This window comes from Penaeus vannamei, chromosome 41 (assembly GCF_042767895.1).
Source record: "Penaeus vannamei isolate JL-2024 chromosome 41, ASM4276789v1, whole genome shotgun sequence".
In the NCBI taxonomy this organism is placed as follows: domain Eukaryota; kingdom Metazoa; phylum Arthropoda; class Malacostraca; order Decapoda; family Penaeidae; genus Penaeus; species Penaeus vannamei.
Genome location: NC_091589.1, coordinates 9088414 through 9103413, shown reverse-complemented (window position 1 = coordinate 9103413; position 15000 = coordinate 9088414). Strand labels below are relative to the sequence as shown.

The window sequence follows — 15000 nt, the reverse complement described above, 5'->3', positions numbered from 1 at the left end:
TACTACTGGTATTACTGGTACGACTGGTTCTTTTAGTACTACTATACTACTAGTACTTCAAGTACTACTACTAAAACTACTACTAATAGTCTAAAAAACATATAATTATGGTAATGAAACTGATAATTAGGACAACAAGAATGACAATAACAATAATAATAATAATCATGATCATAATAGTCATATCAATAATGACAATCATAACAATAATAGAAAAATCATAATAATAAATATATCTTCATCTTCATTATTATCACCATTGTATTGTTGTTATTATTGAAGTTGTTATTGCTATTGTTATCATCATTTTTATCATTATCATTATCCCTACCCTTATCACTACAATCCATACAATCATTACCATCAATAGTATAATATCATTTTTATTATTATCATTATTATCAATACTATTATCAATATCAATATTGTCAATATCATCATCATTATAATCCTTCTCATTATTATGATCAAGATAGTCACTATCAATATCATGAAAATCATTGTTATCAATGTTATCAATACTATGATCATCATCATATCATTATTATCAATGCTATTAATACTATGGTCATCAATATTATCAATATCAATATATTATCATTATCATCATTATTGTTATTGAAATTGTAGCAGTCTCCTTCAAACATGATGCTACCAACACATATCAATGCACACTAAAAATTGTTGGTCTATATTGGGGTTTTGAAACTGGGAGCAGAAGTTACAGCAACTATAGATCAGATTTGACAGATGACATATTCTAGCCTAACCTCCTTGGCTTGACGCTGTGACTGGCAGAAAGGAATGCGAAGAAATGTCATATATTTGTCATGAGGAGGTAAGACCCATGGTTATATAGACCTTGTTCCACTCTCCCCATACAATCTTGAGTAAAATAATTTACAATTCTTTGTAAAATTACTTTTGCTATCTACCTTTCACCCAAGGTAACCAAGATACTTGATTAAAAAATAACTATTTTGTCCCTTGGGACTTAAACAGTCTTTAGTATTAATAACAAAAAAACATTTCAAATATTGCGCCCTACTTGCATAGTAGCATAAAACAAGTCTGATCCGATACAATAATTTCCTTGCAATGGTCCGTTTTCCTTATATCTATATGCTTCTCCCTAATCCAGTATCTTGGACACATAAAACAGGACCTTATTTAGCTTGGAATGTAAACTGGAAGGAATGGGTTTTGGATCAGCAATGAATATAACATTCACCTATCAGCAATGAACGTAACATTCACCTTTCGTGATGCTCTGTATTTTTGTAACATATAAGTCTCTCTGCAAAGATTTTCTACCTTCTAGCTTGTCCTTAGCAATTCTGCGACTTCCAAAAACTACCTTTTTAACAATTAAATACCTTTTATGGTCTTGATTTCACTTTACTCCCATGTTCTCTCTTTCCCTAGGATCTTGATGCCTAAACATGAATGAATTAATGTCATTTCAATTGTTTGGCTTCCCATTTAAGTCTGAGAAGACTAATTGGTAAAAAAGGCAATAAAATTTACATTTTCACGAATTATGATATGATGTAACTGCAGCTCTGATTCGTGCATCTTCATATACTCATTTTACAGCATCAGTAATGAAAAATGACTGTTTCTACCACGTATTACTATAAATTATATCATTCTGACTATTAATTCCGCCACCAAAATTTTCTGACATAATTATAAACATAATAATGCGATCATGAGTCCCAAAAAATAAGAAGTCCATATTTCTCTATTTTATTTCTCGTTCCTGCGACTATAAATTCCCCAAAGTCGGACACGCCCCGACACCAGACGACTATCTACCGCGTCAGACAGGGAAAGGCGAATAAATAAGGTAGAAATAAGCGTACCTGAAGGCGTTAAATAAGGGAGCAATATGACATGACACAATTTCCTTCTTCAGCTGATTGTTTTCATCCTGAAATGTCGACATTGAAGGCAGTCTTTGTATGTGAGGGTATCTTTTCAGCATTTTGTATTTTTTCAGATGAGGAAAAATGGTCGTATTCGATAAATTATATATTCTTTCCGTTCGTTGCTAATATGATAGAAATACAGATGATTTTTTCTATTCACACGTAAATACCCATCAACCTCAATCTTATTAGAATAATTATAACAATTTATACACAATGGTAATAAAGAACAACTCACCAGCGAACTGGGAATTAATTTAGAAAATAAACCAAAAGAACAGAAATGAACCATCGGCTCCGTCCACGTGTTGACTTCCCGCCGAGCCATTGAATCAGATCCAGTCAACAACAACCTTTTCTCTCGCTTTTTTCTCTTCAAAATGTCTCTTGCTCAGCGAAGTCTCACGTTTGGACTCCAGGAAAATGTCCCCAAGAAAAAGGTTAGTGTGGGGATGTGTATATATTAGAGTTTAGATGGGAGGAAGAGGTGGAAATAAGGTTGTTTTGTGTTGTGGCTGCGTCGTGTTTACGATTTCCCTTTAAACGGAAGACAGATTTTTAAAAGGATTGTTTTGTTGGATTTTCTGCCCTTCTTTAAAGTCCAGGTTCTCCTGCGAGTTCTGAGATTACTAGATTTTTTATATTCAATCAGAAATAAGATTGATATTCATGGTTTTCCAAAGATGTATATATTTGGTTCATTTAGAAAATCCAACTTCCTGGTTTTCTAAAACTTCTTTATTTTTTGGTTTATCGTATCCCGTGCATAACGGATTTGGTAATTTCCACGATAAGGATGTTTAAGTTTTGAACTTTAGATTAATAGATTGAATTTATAGAAGAAATGCATTGATGGTCGTTAGGACTGCTTTGTTCTCTTGGCGCGTTATTAATTTTTGTATTCAAGATATTTCTGCTGTGTATTATCAATGATTTTTATTATATTTAATGTGCATCCAACTTAGAAAATAAGATCGTGGTAATCAAATTTGCTAAATGTTTAGGGAATTTAGTGGAAAACGTTTATTGTTGGAACCTTATTTGGAGCTTCCCTTCTCTGGATAATGTTATTTGTTTTAGTAGAGTCGCTACATTTCTAATGGACGACGGGCGAGGTAAACACAATGGACAGAACGACCATTTAAAGGCCCCGTCGTCATGGGCATTTCCTTCGAAAGTTGATTAGAAAAAATATATATGAATAGCATATGATTGTAATAAAAAGTGTGCTCCATCCAGAGTTTTAGAATTTGGCATACGCAGCATTTTGCAGTTTCTGGTTTGAACAAAAAAACGTAAATTCCGTCACAATTTGTAAAAGTGCTTTTAATTTGGATATTTACTTGGAATTTTACATGTACCGAAAAAACGTGCATGCACATGAAGAACGTAAACGAAGTCTGTTACATGCAAAAGATTCTCTTCCTTTTTAACTGCATTTACATTTGAACTCTGGCTTCGTGTCCTTAGGTTGCGAGCGACGAGCGCAGGACGCTGGGAGTTATTCAGCCCAAGGCACAGAAGCAGTCGCGCCTTTTGCTCTCTTCCAATGGCAGCTTGCGAGTCCATTCACCAAGCAGAGGGAAGAAGAGAAAAAAGTAAGTCGTCCTATCGCCTGGTTTGCGTCCACCTGTGATTCTTTTTCTTCCATAGGTGCACGTATAGTAGAAGGAATTCATGTGAACTCGGCCCGTGGGCATATACAGCTGTAAAAGTTTTATTATATATAGTTATATATACATATTCGTAGCGGATATAAAATTCCACCCTCAAATAATATCCAATGAGAAAGTGTTGACCGTCCGCTCTTGCGTTCCAGTGACGAGAACAGCTGCCAGATGAAGCCGAAGCGGGCCGACGGCATCTTCGAGGACCCCGTGCAGCCCGCCAAGAAGCAGAAGACCTTCGCGTCCATCGCCGTGCAGACCGACGACAGCGCTCCGGTGGCCATCATCACGCCCAGAACGCCAGTCGCATCCAGGTCTTCCTCGGAACCCAGTGCCGCCTCGAAGACGGACGCCAGCACGAAATGCAGTACACTCGATATGCTCACGTGTGGTCAGTTTCGGGGTCTTTTCCGGGTCTTGGACTTGAAGGGATTGTTTTCTATATGCTTTTAGTTTTTTAATCTCTTGTTGTGTTGGGGAATTTGCAACGGTCCATTTGATATAGGGTGGTGATGAGCTGCCCACCACCTCGATATATAATATGCGAATTTTCCGTTCCCAGGTTGGCATATTTTATTACATTAACTAAGCAGTTATTAATTTCTATTTTCTCCATTTATTATTGTCAACACTTTAAATTATATATTAATATTACTTTTTTAAAATTTATTATTACTTATTAATATTACATCCTAATAAATTCAGCGCGGCATGACCCTGCTGTTGCGGCGCCAAGAGCGATTTTCTCTTAGGTTTCTTCCTTCCGTTCCCTTGCAGACACGCCGCCTCCCGAGTATTGGGAAGGCCTGGCGGAGAAGCGGCGGGAGGCCCTGGAGGAGACGCTCGAGGAGAACCACAAACTTCACGAAGAGAACACTTCGTTAAAGAAGGAAGTCACGGTCTTAAAAGAAGAGAATAAGCTGCTCGAAGAGATGGTGGAAGAGGCCAAGGGCCTGGCGGAAATGGTACAGGTAGGCATCGGGTGTTTTGTTTTATTTTTATTTTTTTTGGTAGTTCTTTGCCCTGCAAAAGAACCACATCAGGATTGAGATGCTATACGACTTTTTAAATTTTCACATTGCTATTTTCTGATTTTCCATGTTCCTCTGTTTCACGTCTCCTTTCCATCCGTACTTCAGGAACTCACGGGACAAGCGGAATCTGAAGCGGGCGCTGAAAGTTCCTCCAGTGACAAACAGACGGAAGATCAGTAAATGAAACTTCGCTGTACAGGAAACTCAAATTTCGAGTTTTATTCTTTTATTGTATAGAGGACTGTGATAGCTTTACATTTTGCCATTTACTATATTTTTATGTGATGTTATTACAGTACAAAACTGTTACAGTTAACATGAGTTATAAGGTAGATCTGTAAAGTACCATATGGTAGTCATGTGCTTGTGTATTGCATAAGTGTAAAGTGTGGATATTAGCCAAAGATGAAGATAATGCATTTACACTTCATGTATTGACGAACCTTAGGTGTAATAAATTTTTAAACAAATTGAGAAATGTGGGTTTATTTATCCGTGGTAAAATAGTTTCACTATATTTCAGTGAAGTATTTTGTAGTTCTACTTACACAAAATTGGCGTTAAAAGTTAGTTAAATATTATTGGTCTTTTTTTTAATTTACTTAATCTTTGTTGGATTTATTATGTTTGAATGAAGTAAATCATCATGTAGAAAAATCTTGACATTATTTAATAGTAAGAAAGTTCCAAAACATTTGTTCACACATACGTAAGCATTTCCCAGGCATTTTCCCCAATCTGAAACTATTCCTTCCTAGCTTACAAATGGAAGTGAATTCTTGACTACAATCGTCAACAGCGTAAAGTATCTGCCTTTTTACTCCATCTCTTGACTTCTTTTTCAAGCATTTGAACTTTGCTGTTCAACTTCAGGTACTCCTCCACAGTGATCATCTGTTGGTAAATTATTGAAGTTAGTTGACACATCTCGGAAGAAACAGAATTTTCCACTTAAAATATATGTTTATAAATGTTGGTTTGAAGAATTTACGGTCTAGTAAGGTGCGTGAAAAATACGGGAAAGAGAACCGACAGAAGGCAGTTCGTTGGTGAGATAAGATTGCTCAAGTCTATGCTTTTGTGAATATAATCTTTTTTTGTTGAAACAAGAAAACATATAATGTTCCTACATGTCGATGCACTACAATACTCTTAATCCGTTAGTTTAAACTTTTTCCTACTATATATGATCGTTGACATAGACCTTTTTAGTTCTAAGAAAAAAAAAAAACTTGCACCACAATACATAGTGCTATGAGCACATTTCCTTTTTTTCATTATTTACTTTTACTTTTCCTGTCATGAAAAATATAAACTACTTAACCGGTTTCTTGCTATTGTCCTTGAGAGCCTGAAGTCTCCTGCGCGTCGTGGCGTTTTGCTGGTTGACGTGGGAGGTGATCCTCGAGTTGCTGGACGAGAGGCGAGTGAGGTCCTCCTCGAGCATGACCGCTTGGCTCTTCAGCTCCTCCAGACGAGTCCCTTTATGCTGTTGCTCTTCCTCCAGGCGGTTTAGTTTGCGTCGGTTGCTGTCTGTTGAGAATCATTGAGGACCATTCATGTATATAGGGTTTAAGGCCCAGTTTTTTTTTTCATTTTTAAAGTGTCAAAGGAAAAAAAAGTTCATTGATATTGATCGCCTTCGTACATAAACTTAGACCCATGCATTTACCATAACAATTGTAACAGCCGTGAAAATTAAAACTGAAAAAAAAATACTGAAAATATATACAAGATTGATCAAAATTATAACTTTCTTACCATACCTAGCTTCTGTCTGAGTGAAGCGAGGACCTTGCCATTGTCTTCAACTCGGGTCTTCACCTCTTCATGTTCCAGATGTTTCTTGAGATAGTTAACCTGGGAGTAAATCATGAGAGGTCAGTGTTGACAGATATTTTTCACTGTGGACAAAGGATAACTTGCCTGAAGGGTGAAGATTGAAAAAAATAGAATAAGGTTTGAAGACTGGTGGGTACTGTTACCTTGTCTTTTTCGGTCACGTTTTTATTTGCAACTTCATGAATTTCTATTTGTTTATTCCTCATTACCTTCTCTCTCTCTCTTTCTCTTCACCTATTTTGCTTTTTTTATTATTTCTTCCCTGTCTGTCGACCGTCATTCCTTATTTTTTCGCTTTCCTCCCTTACTTTATCAATATTCCCCTCTTATTTCTCCCCTTTTTTTCTTCTTTCCTTCCTTTTTCCTTCTCAATTTTCTCCTTTTAATCCTTTCCATTTTCCCTCGTCTCCGCTCCCTTTCTTTCAACCTCTTTGTTATGTTCTCTCATTTATTTGCCTTTTTCTATTTTATTTTTCTCCTCCTTCCTCTTGTTATTTCCTTTCCCTTTTTCTCGTCTTCCATTTTCTTCCTTCTCAATCTTCCCACTTCCTTTTTTTATCCATTTCTCTTCTTTCTCTTACTTCCCTTTCCTCTCCTCCTCTATCCTTTCGAATATTCCTCTCTTCCTTTCCTATCCCTGATTTTTCCTCCCCTATCTCCCTACGTCTCTCCTACAATTTCCTTCCCCATTCTTCCTCCTTTTCCTTTCATTTCCTCCCATTTTTCCTCTCCTTTTACCTTCTCTCCTCTTCTTCCTTTCTTCACCTTTCGTTTCAGTCCATCCCATTTCTCTTATTTATCCATTCCGTTTTTCCTTCCCTTTGTTTCTTCCTAATTTCTCTATTTTTTTCTTTTTTCTTTTCCTTTCTATTATCTCCATCCCTCCTATTCCATTCCCATTCTCCCTTCTTTTCCTCCTCTTACCCTTTTTCTCATCTTTTCTTCTATCTTTGTCTGTCCCATGCCCTCCCTCATCACATGATCTTTCCTTTCCTCTCTTCCTCACTTCTATCTTTGTTTATCCCTTTTCATCCCTTCGCCTCGTCTTCTGTCTTCCACTTTCTCTCTCTCCCTCTCCTACTCCCATTCCCTATCCCATCCCATCCCCTTATCCCTCTCTCTCCCATTCTCCTCTTCTCCCTCCCCTTCTCTTTCTCCCTCTCTCTCTCCTATCCCCTCCCCTTCTCCCTCTCTCTCCCCTCCCCTTCTCCCTCTCCCCCACTCCCACACCCTCACTCCTTTTCCCTCTCCCTCTCTCTTTCCCCTTTTCCTCTGCTCCCTCCCCTTCTCACTCTCCCTCTCTCTCTCCTATCCCTTCCCATTCTAACTCTCTCCCTCTTCCCCACTCCCACACCCACACCCTCACTCCCTCTCCTCTTCTCCCTATCCCTCTCCTTCTCTCTCCCCTTCTCCCATTCTCCCTCCCCCTCCCTCCCTCTCCCCCCCCTCTCCCTCACTCCCTCCCTCACTAACCTGAGAAGTAGCATTCCCTTCAGCGTTGGCGTCGAGAAAGTCCTCCTCCCTCTTCTCGAGTCGTGACTTGAGTTTGGTCAGGTCGCCCTTCAGCAGCGCCACCTGTACGGACACCTGTGACACCTGCTTCAGCCTGGTTCGCACCTGTTCCTCCATGAATCTGGTTGAGAGAGGACAAAGCGGTGGATGAAATATACGCAAGGAAGAATGGGTGGAGAGGAGAGAGAGAGAGGATTCTGATGTAAGCGGAAAAGTGGGATATTTTTTTTAATGTTATTAAGGAACGATTTACTTTACTTCGGGGAAATAATGGACTGAATTAGTGTGACTGACATATACACACAGCATTTGTATAAATTAAATGGATAATATTTGACCAAATGCACTTTCCAAGCGTGATAAAACTAATAACATCCTCATGATCCTTATTCCAATATAACTAAGAAATCTAATCAGAACGACAAACTTACATATAAAACACATATTTGCATGTAAGATCTCAGCTTCCCTATAGAATAGCACAAACTTAAATATAAAACATATTTGCATGTAAGATCTCAAGCTTCCCTGTAGAATAGCACAAACTTAAATATAAAACATGTATTTCCATGTAAGACCTCAAGCTTTTCTATAGAGCCTCAAAAACGAATAACCGACCTTTGTAGACTGTCAAACGTTATTCTTATCCGGTGGCCACTGCCTGCGCTGGAGTCCTGTCCACATGCCAGCTTATTAAGCTCTCGGAGGGACTTGTAGAGATCCGAACGACGGGCTTCCGCTTCCAAAAAGGCGACCTGGTGGGAGTGGGAGAGGGAATGTGGAGTGGGAGGGGGAGAGGGGGTAGGAATGGGAGTGAAAGTGGGAGAGGGAGTAGGAATGGGAGTGAAAGTGGCAGAGGGAATGTGAGAGGGAATATGAGAGGGTAAGTGAGTGAGAAAGGAATAGGGAGAGGGGGTAGGAATGCGAGAGAAAGTGGGAGAGGGAATGTGAGAGGGAGGGCGAGTGATAAAGGAAAAGGGAGAAGGTTAAGTAGCTTGTGTTTTTTTTTTTTCAGGTGAAATTCCGTACCAATTATGATGATCATGTAAATAATAATTCATATTAGTATTAAATATTTCTTCTGTCACATCCAGAACAGCAACAACAATAGACAGAGCAGAACAGGCAAGCAAAGACGTTGACTGACAGGTTGACAGAGAAAATAGGCTGATACGCTGACAGGCAGACAGTCTAAAGGGTTGACAATCAACCGACTGACAGACTAGCAACCTGATGAGCTGGTAATCAACTGACTGACAGTACTAACAATAGGAAGAAGACAAACTAACACTAGGAAGAAGACAGATAACACTAGGAAGAAGACTGACTAACAATAGGAGGAAGACAGACTAACAATAGGAAGAAGACAAACTAACAATAGGAAGAAGACAAACTAACAATAGGAAGAAGACAAACTAACAATAGGAAGAAGACAAACTAACAATAGGAAGAAGACAAACTAACAATAGGAAGAAGACAAACTAACAATAGGAAGAAGACAAACTAACAATGGGAAGAAGACAAAATAACAATAGGAAGAAGACAAACTAACAATAGGAAGAAGACAAACTAACAATAGGAAGAAGACAAACTAACAATGGGAAGAAGACAAACTAACAATAGGAAGGTAACTATGATTCTGACCTGGTACTTGTGAAGTTCCTGGTGCCACAGCCTCTCCTTCTTCCTCCTGTTGGCCATCACGATCTCCAACTCCCTCTGCCACAGCTGACACTTCTCCTTTTCCGACAATCTGGAAAAGCAATTTAGCCGTTGTTGTTGTTGTTTTTGTTGGTGGTTTTGTTGATGCTGTTGTTGTTGTTGCTGTCTTTGTTGATGTTGTTGTTGTTTTTGTTGTTGCTGATGTTGATGTTTTTGCTACTGATGATTTTGTTTTTGTTGATGTTGTTATTGTAGTTTATTTTTTTGCGTATGTGTGTTTGATACTTTTATTTTTCATTTCCATATTACCTATACAGGATAACATGACCACTGATCTAGTTAAAAGTTGTAGTATGCACGTGGTGGAGAGTAATAACAAGAAATGGTCACAAATAAAGTATATCAACTAATGGTATCATATTTTCAAATAAGCACAACTAACATTTTGATAACTGTCTTTGGCATTTTTCATGGTGAGACCTTTATAGGGACTCTTATATGTGTATCTGTCTCATAAAAGCTATTTTTACTTATATATTTTTCGTCTCTATCTTTTTCCAGGTAAGTGAAATCAATATATATGTGTTATGATGGCAGGAAAATTTTTGGATTCTTTATAATTCCCCTTCTTATTTCAATACATTCTGGTTGTTTGATTATTCTTCAACCGTCTTTTTCTTGTATGTTTTTCCATTCATCTCCCTTCTGGCTATTATACAAATTAATTCAGCCACTCGTTCGGATTATGTAACTCATTTAATCTTTTTAACCATATGACTATAATTTCCCAATTGGATTTGTGCAACACACTTCAACTCCTATTTCGACTTTATATATCTCATTACATCCCTATGGATCTATGTGATAAATCTAACTCCTCTTTTTGGATATATTTAACTCATTTCAACTCTTTCTCGCAGATGAGGTGACTTGAAGATATTGATTTACATCTCATTTCAACTTCTTTGTGTTTACGTATTTCACATAAACTTCTCTAAAGGATATACGTAAGTCACTTCAACTTATATGGATTTACGGAATTCACATCAACTCAAATGCATATACGTAAGTCACTTCAACTTCTTTGGATTTACGTATTTCACAACTTCTCTAATGCATATACGTAAGTCACTTCAGCTGCCCTATTGGATTTACGGATTTCACATCAACTTCTCTAATGCATATACGTCACTTCAACTTATATGGATTTACGTATTTCACATCAGCTTTTCTAAAGGATATCCGTAAGTCTCTTCAATTTATATGGATTTACGTATTTCACATCAGCTTTTCTAAAGGATATCCGTAAGTCTCTTCAATTTATATGGATTTACGTATTTCACATCAACTTCTCTCATGCATATACGCAAGTCACTTCACCTTCCCTGATTGGATTTATGACACTCACTTCAACCTGGGTTCTCTTCGGCCTCGAGTCACGACCTGCCCGTGCCACAGACCTCTCACGTCCAGCGAGGATATGGTAGGGGTCGCCGTGCCGGATCCTGGGGGAGAGGGGGGAGAGGGAGGAGAGGGGGGGAAGAGGAGGGAGAGGGGGGAGAGGGGGAAGGGAAAAGAGGGTGGAGAGGGAGAAGAGGGAGGAGAGGGGGAAGAGGGAGGAGAGGGGGAGAGGACGTATTATTAATAATTTCCGCTCTTATGCCCTCCCTTTGACGTGGGAGGGAGTACGGGATGGAAGGGGTGGGTGGTTTGGAGGAGGGAGGAGAAGGAGGAAGGAGGAGGGAGGGAGGAGAAGGAAAAAGGAGCGAGGAGAAAGGGGGGAAGAGGGAGGAAGGAGGAAGAGTGGAGGGAGGAAGGAGGAAGAAGGGGGGGGGAGGAGGAGGAAGGAGGAAGCGTGATAAATGGAAGGGCTGGAAGAACGGAAAATACGCATGCGAAAAGAATGTGAAGAAAGCAAAAACTTAGAAAATGAGATAGAAAAGATAACAAGAATACAAATATAATAGAAGCTGGTCAGTTAGTACAAGGTTCATGATTAGGGACAAAAAAATTGTCCTCAAAATACACTCCAAGATAATTCAATGACACCTGCAACGGGAGATATAATAACAACAATGATAATAACAATTCCAAGTTTATCTGCTGGTTTGTTAGAATTGTGCGAGGGCCGACCTACTGAATATTCATATGTATGGATTTGCATATACACAGAAATAAATGCATATCTGTCTACTTAAATGGTGGATATACATTTATCTACCTGTCTAACCGGTTGATATGCATGAAGCATTTCTGTGCATATGCGTGTCCGTATAATGAATATTCACTGGGCCTCGGATAATTTTAATAAACCGGCCGTATTATATATCTGTAATATACCTTGATTCGTGTTGATTTGTTTTGTAAAATAGAAAAAAAATCACGTCTGCTTTTGTAACTAGTAAAAGAATGGCAAAATAGTGCTCATAAGTAGCCGTTGATAGGCACAAATTTGGAACATTGTGATAAATGGTGAAAACATTTAATGGTTTATTCTTGCTTCGATTTTTTTTTTATCATCGAAAATATCTCAAAAAGTAGGACATCAAAACATGTACAGCTCATTATACCTTATAAAAACGTTCACCCTTGCCTCGATTTTACGGTCTTCATATCTCTAAAAAGGTAAACAATGAAATCAAGAAATCCATAGCTCAATATACCTTATGATGGCGTTAATTTTTCATTCATTTCTTTTCCAACCCAGTGACAAGTTTACAACAATACTCTTTGATACATGACATTAATTTCCTTTCCAACCTAGGCCTACCTGAGTGACTCCCGGGTGAGTCCATGATATTAATTTCTTTTCCAACCTAGGCCTACCTGAGTGACTCCCGGGTGACAGTCCATGACATTAATTTCTTTTCCAACCTAGGCCTACCTAAGTGACTCCCGGGTGACAGTCCATGACATTAATTTCTTTTCCACCCTAGGCCTACCTGAGTGACTCCCGGGTGAGTCCATGATATTAATTTCTTTTCCAACCTAGGCCTACCTGAGTGACTCCCGGGTGACAGTCCATGACATTAATTTCTTTTCCAACCTAGGCCTACCTGAGTGACTCCCGGGTGACAGTCCATGACATTAATTTCTTTTCCAACCTAGGCCTACCTGAGTGACTCCCGGGTGACAGTCCATGACATTAATTTCTTTTCCACCCTAGGCCTACCTAAGTGACTCCCGGGTGACAGTCCATGACATTAATTTCTTTTCCACCCTAGGCCTACCTAAGTGACTCCCGGGTGACAGTCCATGACATTAATTTCTTTTCCAACCTAGGCCTACCTAAGTGACTCCCGGGTGACAGTCCATGACATTAATTTCTTTTCCAACCTAGGCCTACCTAAGTGACTCCCGGGTGACAGTCCATGACATTAATTTCTTTTCCAACCTAGGCCTACCTGAGTGACTCCCGGGTGACAGTCCATGACATTAATTTCTTTTCCAACCTAGGCCTACCTGAGTGACTCCCGGGTGAGTCCATGATATTAATTTCTTTTCCAACCTAGGCCTACCTAAGTGACTCCCGGGTGACAGTCCATGACATTAATTTCTTTTCCAACCTAGGCCTACCTGAGTGACTCCCGGGTGACAGTCCATGACATTAATTTCTTTTCCAACCTAGGCCTACCTAAGTGACTCCCGGGTGACAGTCCATGACATTAATTTCTTTTCCACCCTAGGCCTACCTAAGTGACTCCCGGGTGACAGTCCATGGCATTAATTTCTTTTCCACCCTAGGCCTACCTAAGTGACTCCCGGGTGACAGTCCATGACATTAATTTTCTTTTCCACCCCTAGGCCTACCTAAGTGACTCCCGGGTGACAGTCCATGACATTAATTTCTTTTCCACCCTAGGCCTACCTAAGTGACTCCCGGGTGACAGTCCATGACATTAATTTCTTTTCCACCCTAGGCCTACCTAAGTGACTCCCGGGTGACAGTCCATGACATTAATTTCTTTTCCACCCTAGGCCTACCTAAGTGACTCCCGGGTGACAGTCCATGACATTAATTTCTTTTCCAACCTAGGCCTACCTAAGTGACTCCCGGGTGACAGTCCATGACATTAATTTCTTTTCCACCCTAGGCCTACCTAAGTGACTCCCGGGTGACAGTCCATGACATTAATTTCTTTTCCACCCTAGGCCTACCTAAGTGACTCCCGGGTGACAGTCCATGACATTAATTTCTTTTCCAACCTAGGCCTACCTGAGTGACTCCCGGGTGACAGTCCATGACATTAATTTCTTTTCCAACCTAGGCCTACCTGAGTGACTCCCGGGTGACAGTCCATGACATTAATTTCTTTTCCAACCTAGGCCTACCTGAGTGACTCCCGGGTGACAGTCCATGATATTAATTTCTTTTCCAACCTAGGCCTACCTGAGTGACTCCCGGGTGACAGTCCATGACATTAATTTCTTTTCCACCCTAGGCCTACCTAAGTGACTCCCGGGTGACAGTCCATGACATTAATTTCTTTTCCAACCTAGGCCTACCTGAGTGACTCCCGGGTGACAGTCCATGACATTAATTTCTTTTCCAACCTAGGCCTACCTGAGTGACTCCCGGGTGAAAGTCCAGGAGCTGCCGTGGGGGGTGTAGGCTCAGGGGCGACTTGGCTGTTGAGATATCGGGTGTAAAGGTCCAACTCCGATTGCAGGGTGTTGCATAGGCCTTGCAGCTCCTCCGTGGCGCATTCGAGCTGCTCCAGACTCAGGCCTGTTGCAAATGGGGTAGGTAAGGTGGAGGGGGAGGTGAGAAATTTGGGTGGATTTCTTTCTGTCTGTCTGTCAATCTGTTTCTCTCTCTTTCTTTCTCTCTGTCTGTCTGTCTGTCCCTCTCTCGATCGCTCTTTCTTCCCCCCCCCCCCTCTCTCTCTCTTTCTTCCTCTTTCTCTCCCTCCCTCTCTCTCTGTCTCTCTTTCTCTTCCTCTCTCTCCCTCCCTTCTTCTCTCTCTCTCTCTCTCTCTCTTCTCTCTCTCTCTCTCTCTCTCTCTCTCTCTCTCTCTCTCTCTTCTCTTCTCTCTCTCTCTCTCTCTCTCTCTCTCCCTCTCTCTCTCTCTCTCTCTCTCTCTCTCTCTCTCTCTCTCTCTCTCTCCTCTCTCCCTCTCTCACCTCTATCCCTCTCTCCCTCTCTCCCCTCTCTCCCCTCTATCCCTCTCTCCCTCCTCCCCTCCCTCCCTCCCTCCCTCCCTCCCTCCCTCCCTCCCTCCCCTCCTTCTCTCCCTCCCTCCCTCTCTCTCTCTCTTTCTCTCCCTCTCTCCCTCCCTCCCTCTTTCTTCCCCCCCCTCTCTCTGTCTTTCCTTCCCATCCTCCCTTCCCTCCTTCCCTCCCTCCCTCCCT

General features: G+C 40.4%; 3 protein-coding genes across 3 annotated transcripts in view; 1 reads left to right on the top strand and 2 right to left on the bottom strand.

Annotated features, from left to right (window-relative positions):
* Positions 1–2010, bottom strand: part of LOC113813306 (ubiquitin-protein ligase E3C) — a 16232-nt gene extending 14222 nt beyond the window's left edge. The window contains exon 1 of the mRNA XM_027365285.2: positions 1866–2010. The gene's annotated coding sequence lies outside the window, so the exon portion shown is untranslated. The remainder of the gene's footprint in view (positions 1–1865) is intronic.
* A 204-nt stretch (positions 2011–2214) lies between these two features.
* On the top strand, positions 2215–5110 carry geminin (geminin DNA replication inhibitor). The gene is made up of 5 exons (XM_027365284.2): positions 2215–2371; positions 3402–3529; positions 3751–3989; positions 4376–4569; positions 4738–5110. Exons 1-5 carry the CDS (start codon positions 2312–2314, stop codon positions 4810–4812), a joined length of 696 nt encoding a protein of 231 aa, XP_027221085.1. The 5' UTR covers positions 2215–2311; the 3' UTR covers positions 4813–5110.
* The window catches only part of LOC138860487 (tropomyosin-like), a 10377-nt gene continuing 305 nt past the window's right edge, over positions 4929–15000 (bottom strand). Inside the window, exons 2-9 of the mRNA XM_070118062.1 lie at positions 14213–14377; positions 11057–11153; positions 9631–9739; positions 8605–8741; positions 7948–8107; positions 6399–6492; positions 5957–6165; positions 4929–5526 (exon numbers count right to left, since the gene is read on the bottom strand). Of these exons, the coding sequence (XP_069974163.1) occupies positions 5425–5526; positions 5957–6165; positions 6399–6492; positions 7948–8107; positions 8605–8741; positions 9631–9739; positions 11057–11153; positions 14213–14377 (1073 nt within the window). The 3' untranslated portion in view covers positions 4929–5424. The remainder of the gene's footprint in view (positions 5527–5956; positions 6166–6398; positions 6493–7947; positions 8108–8604; positions 8742–9630; positions 9740–11056; positions 11154–14212; positions 14378–15000) is intronic.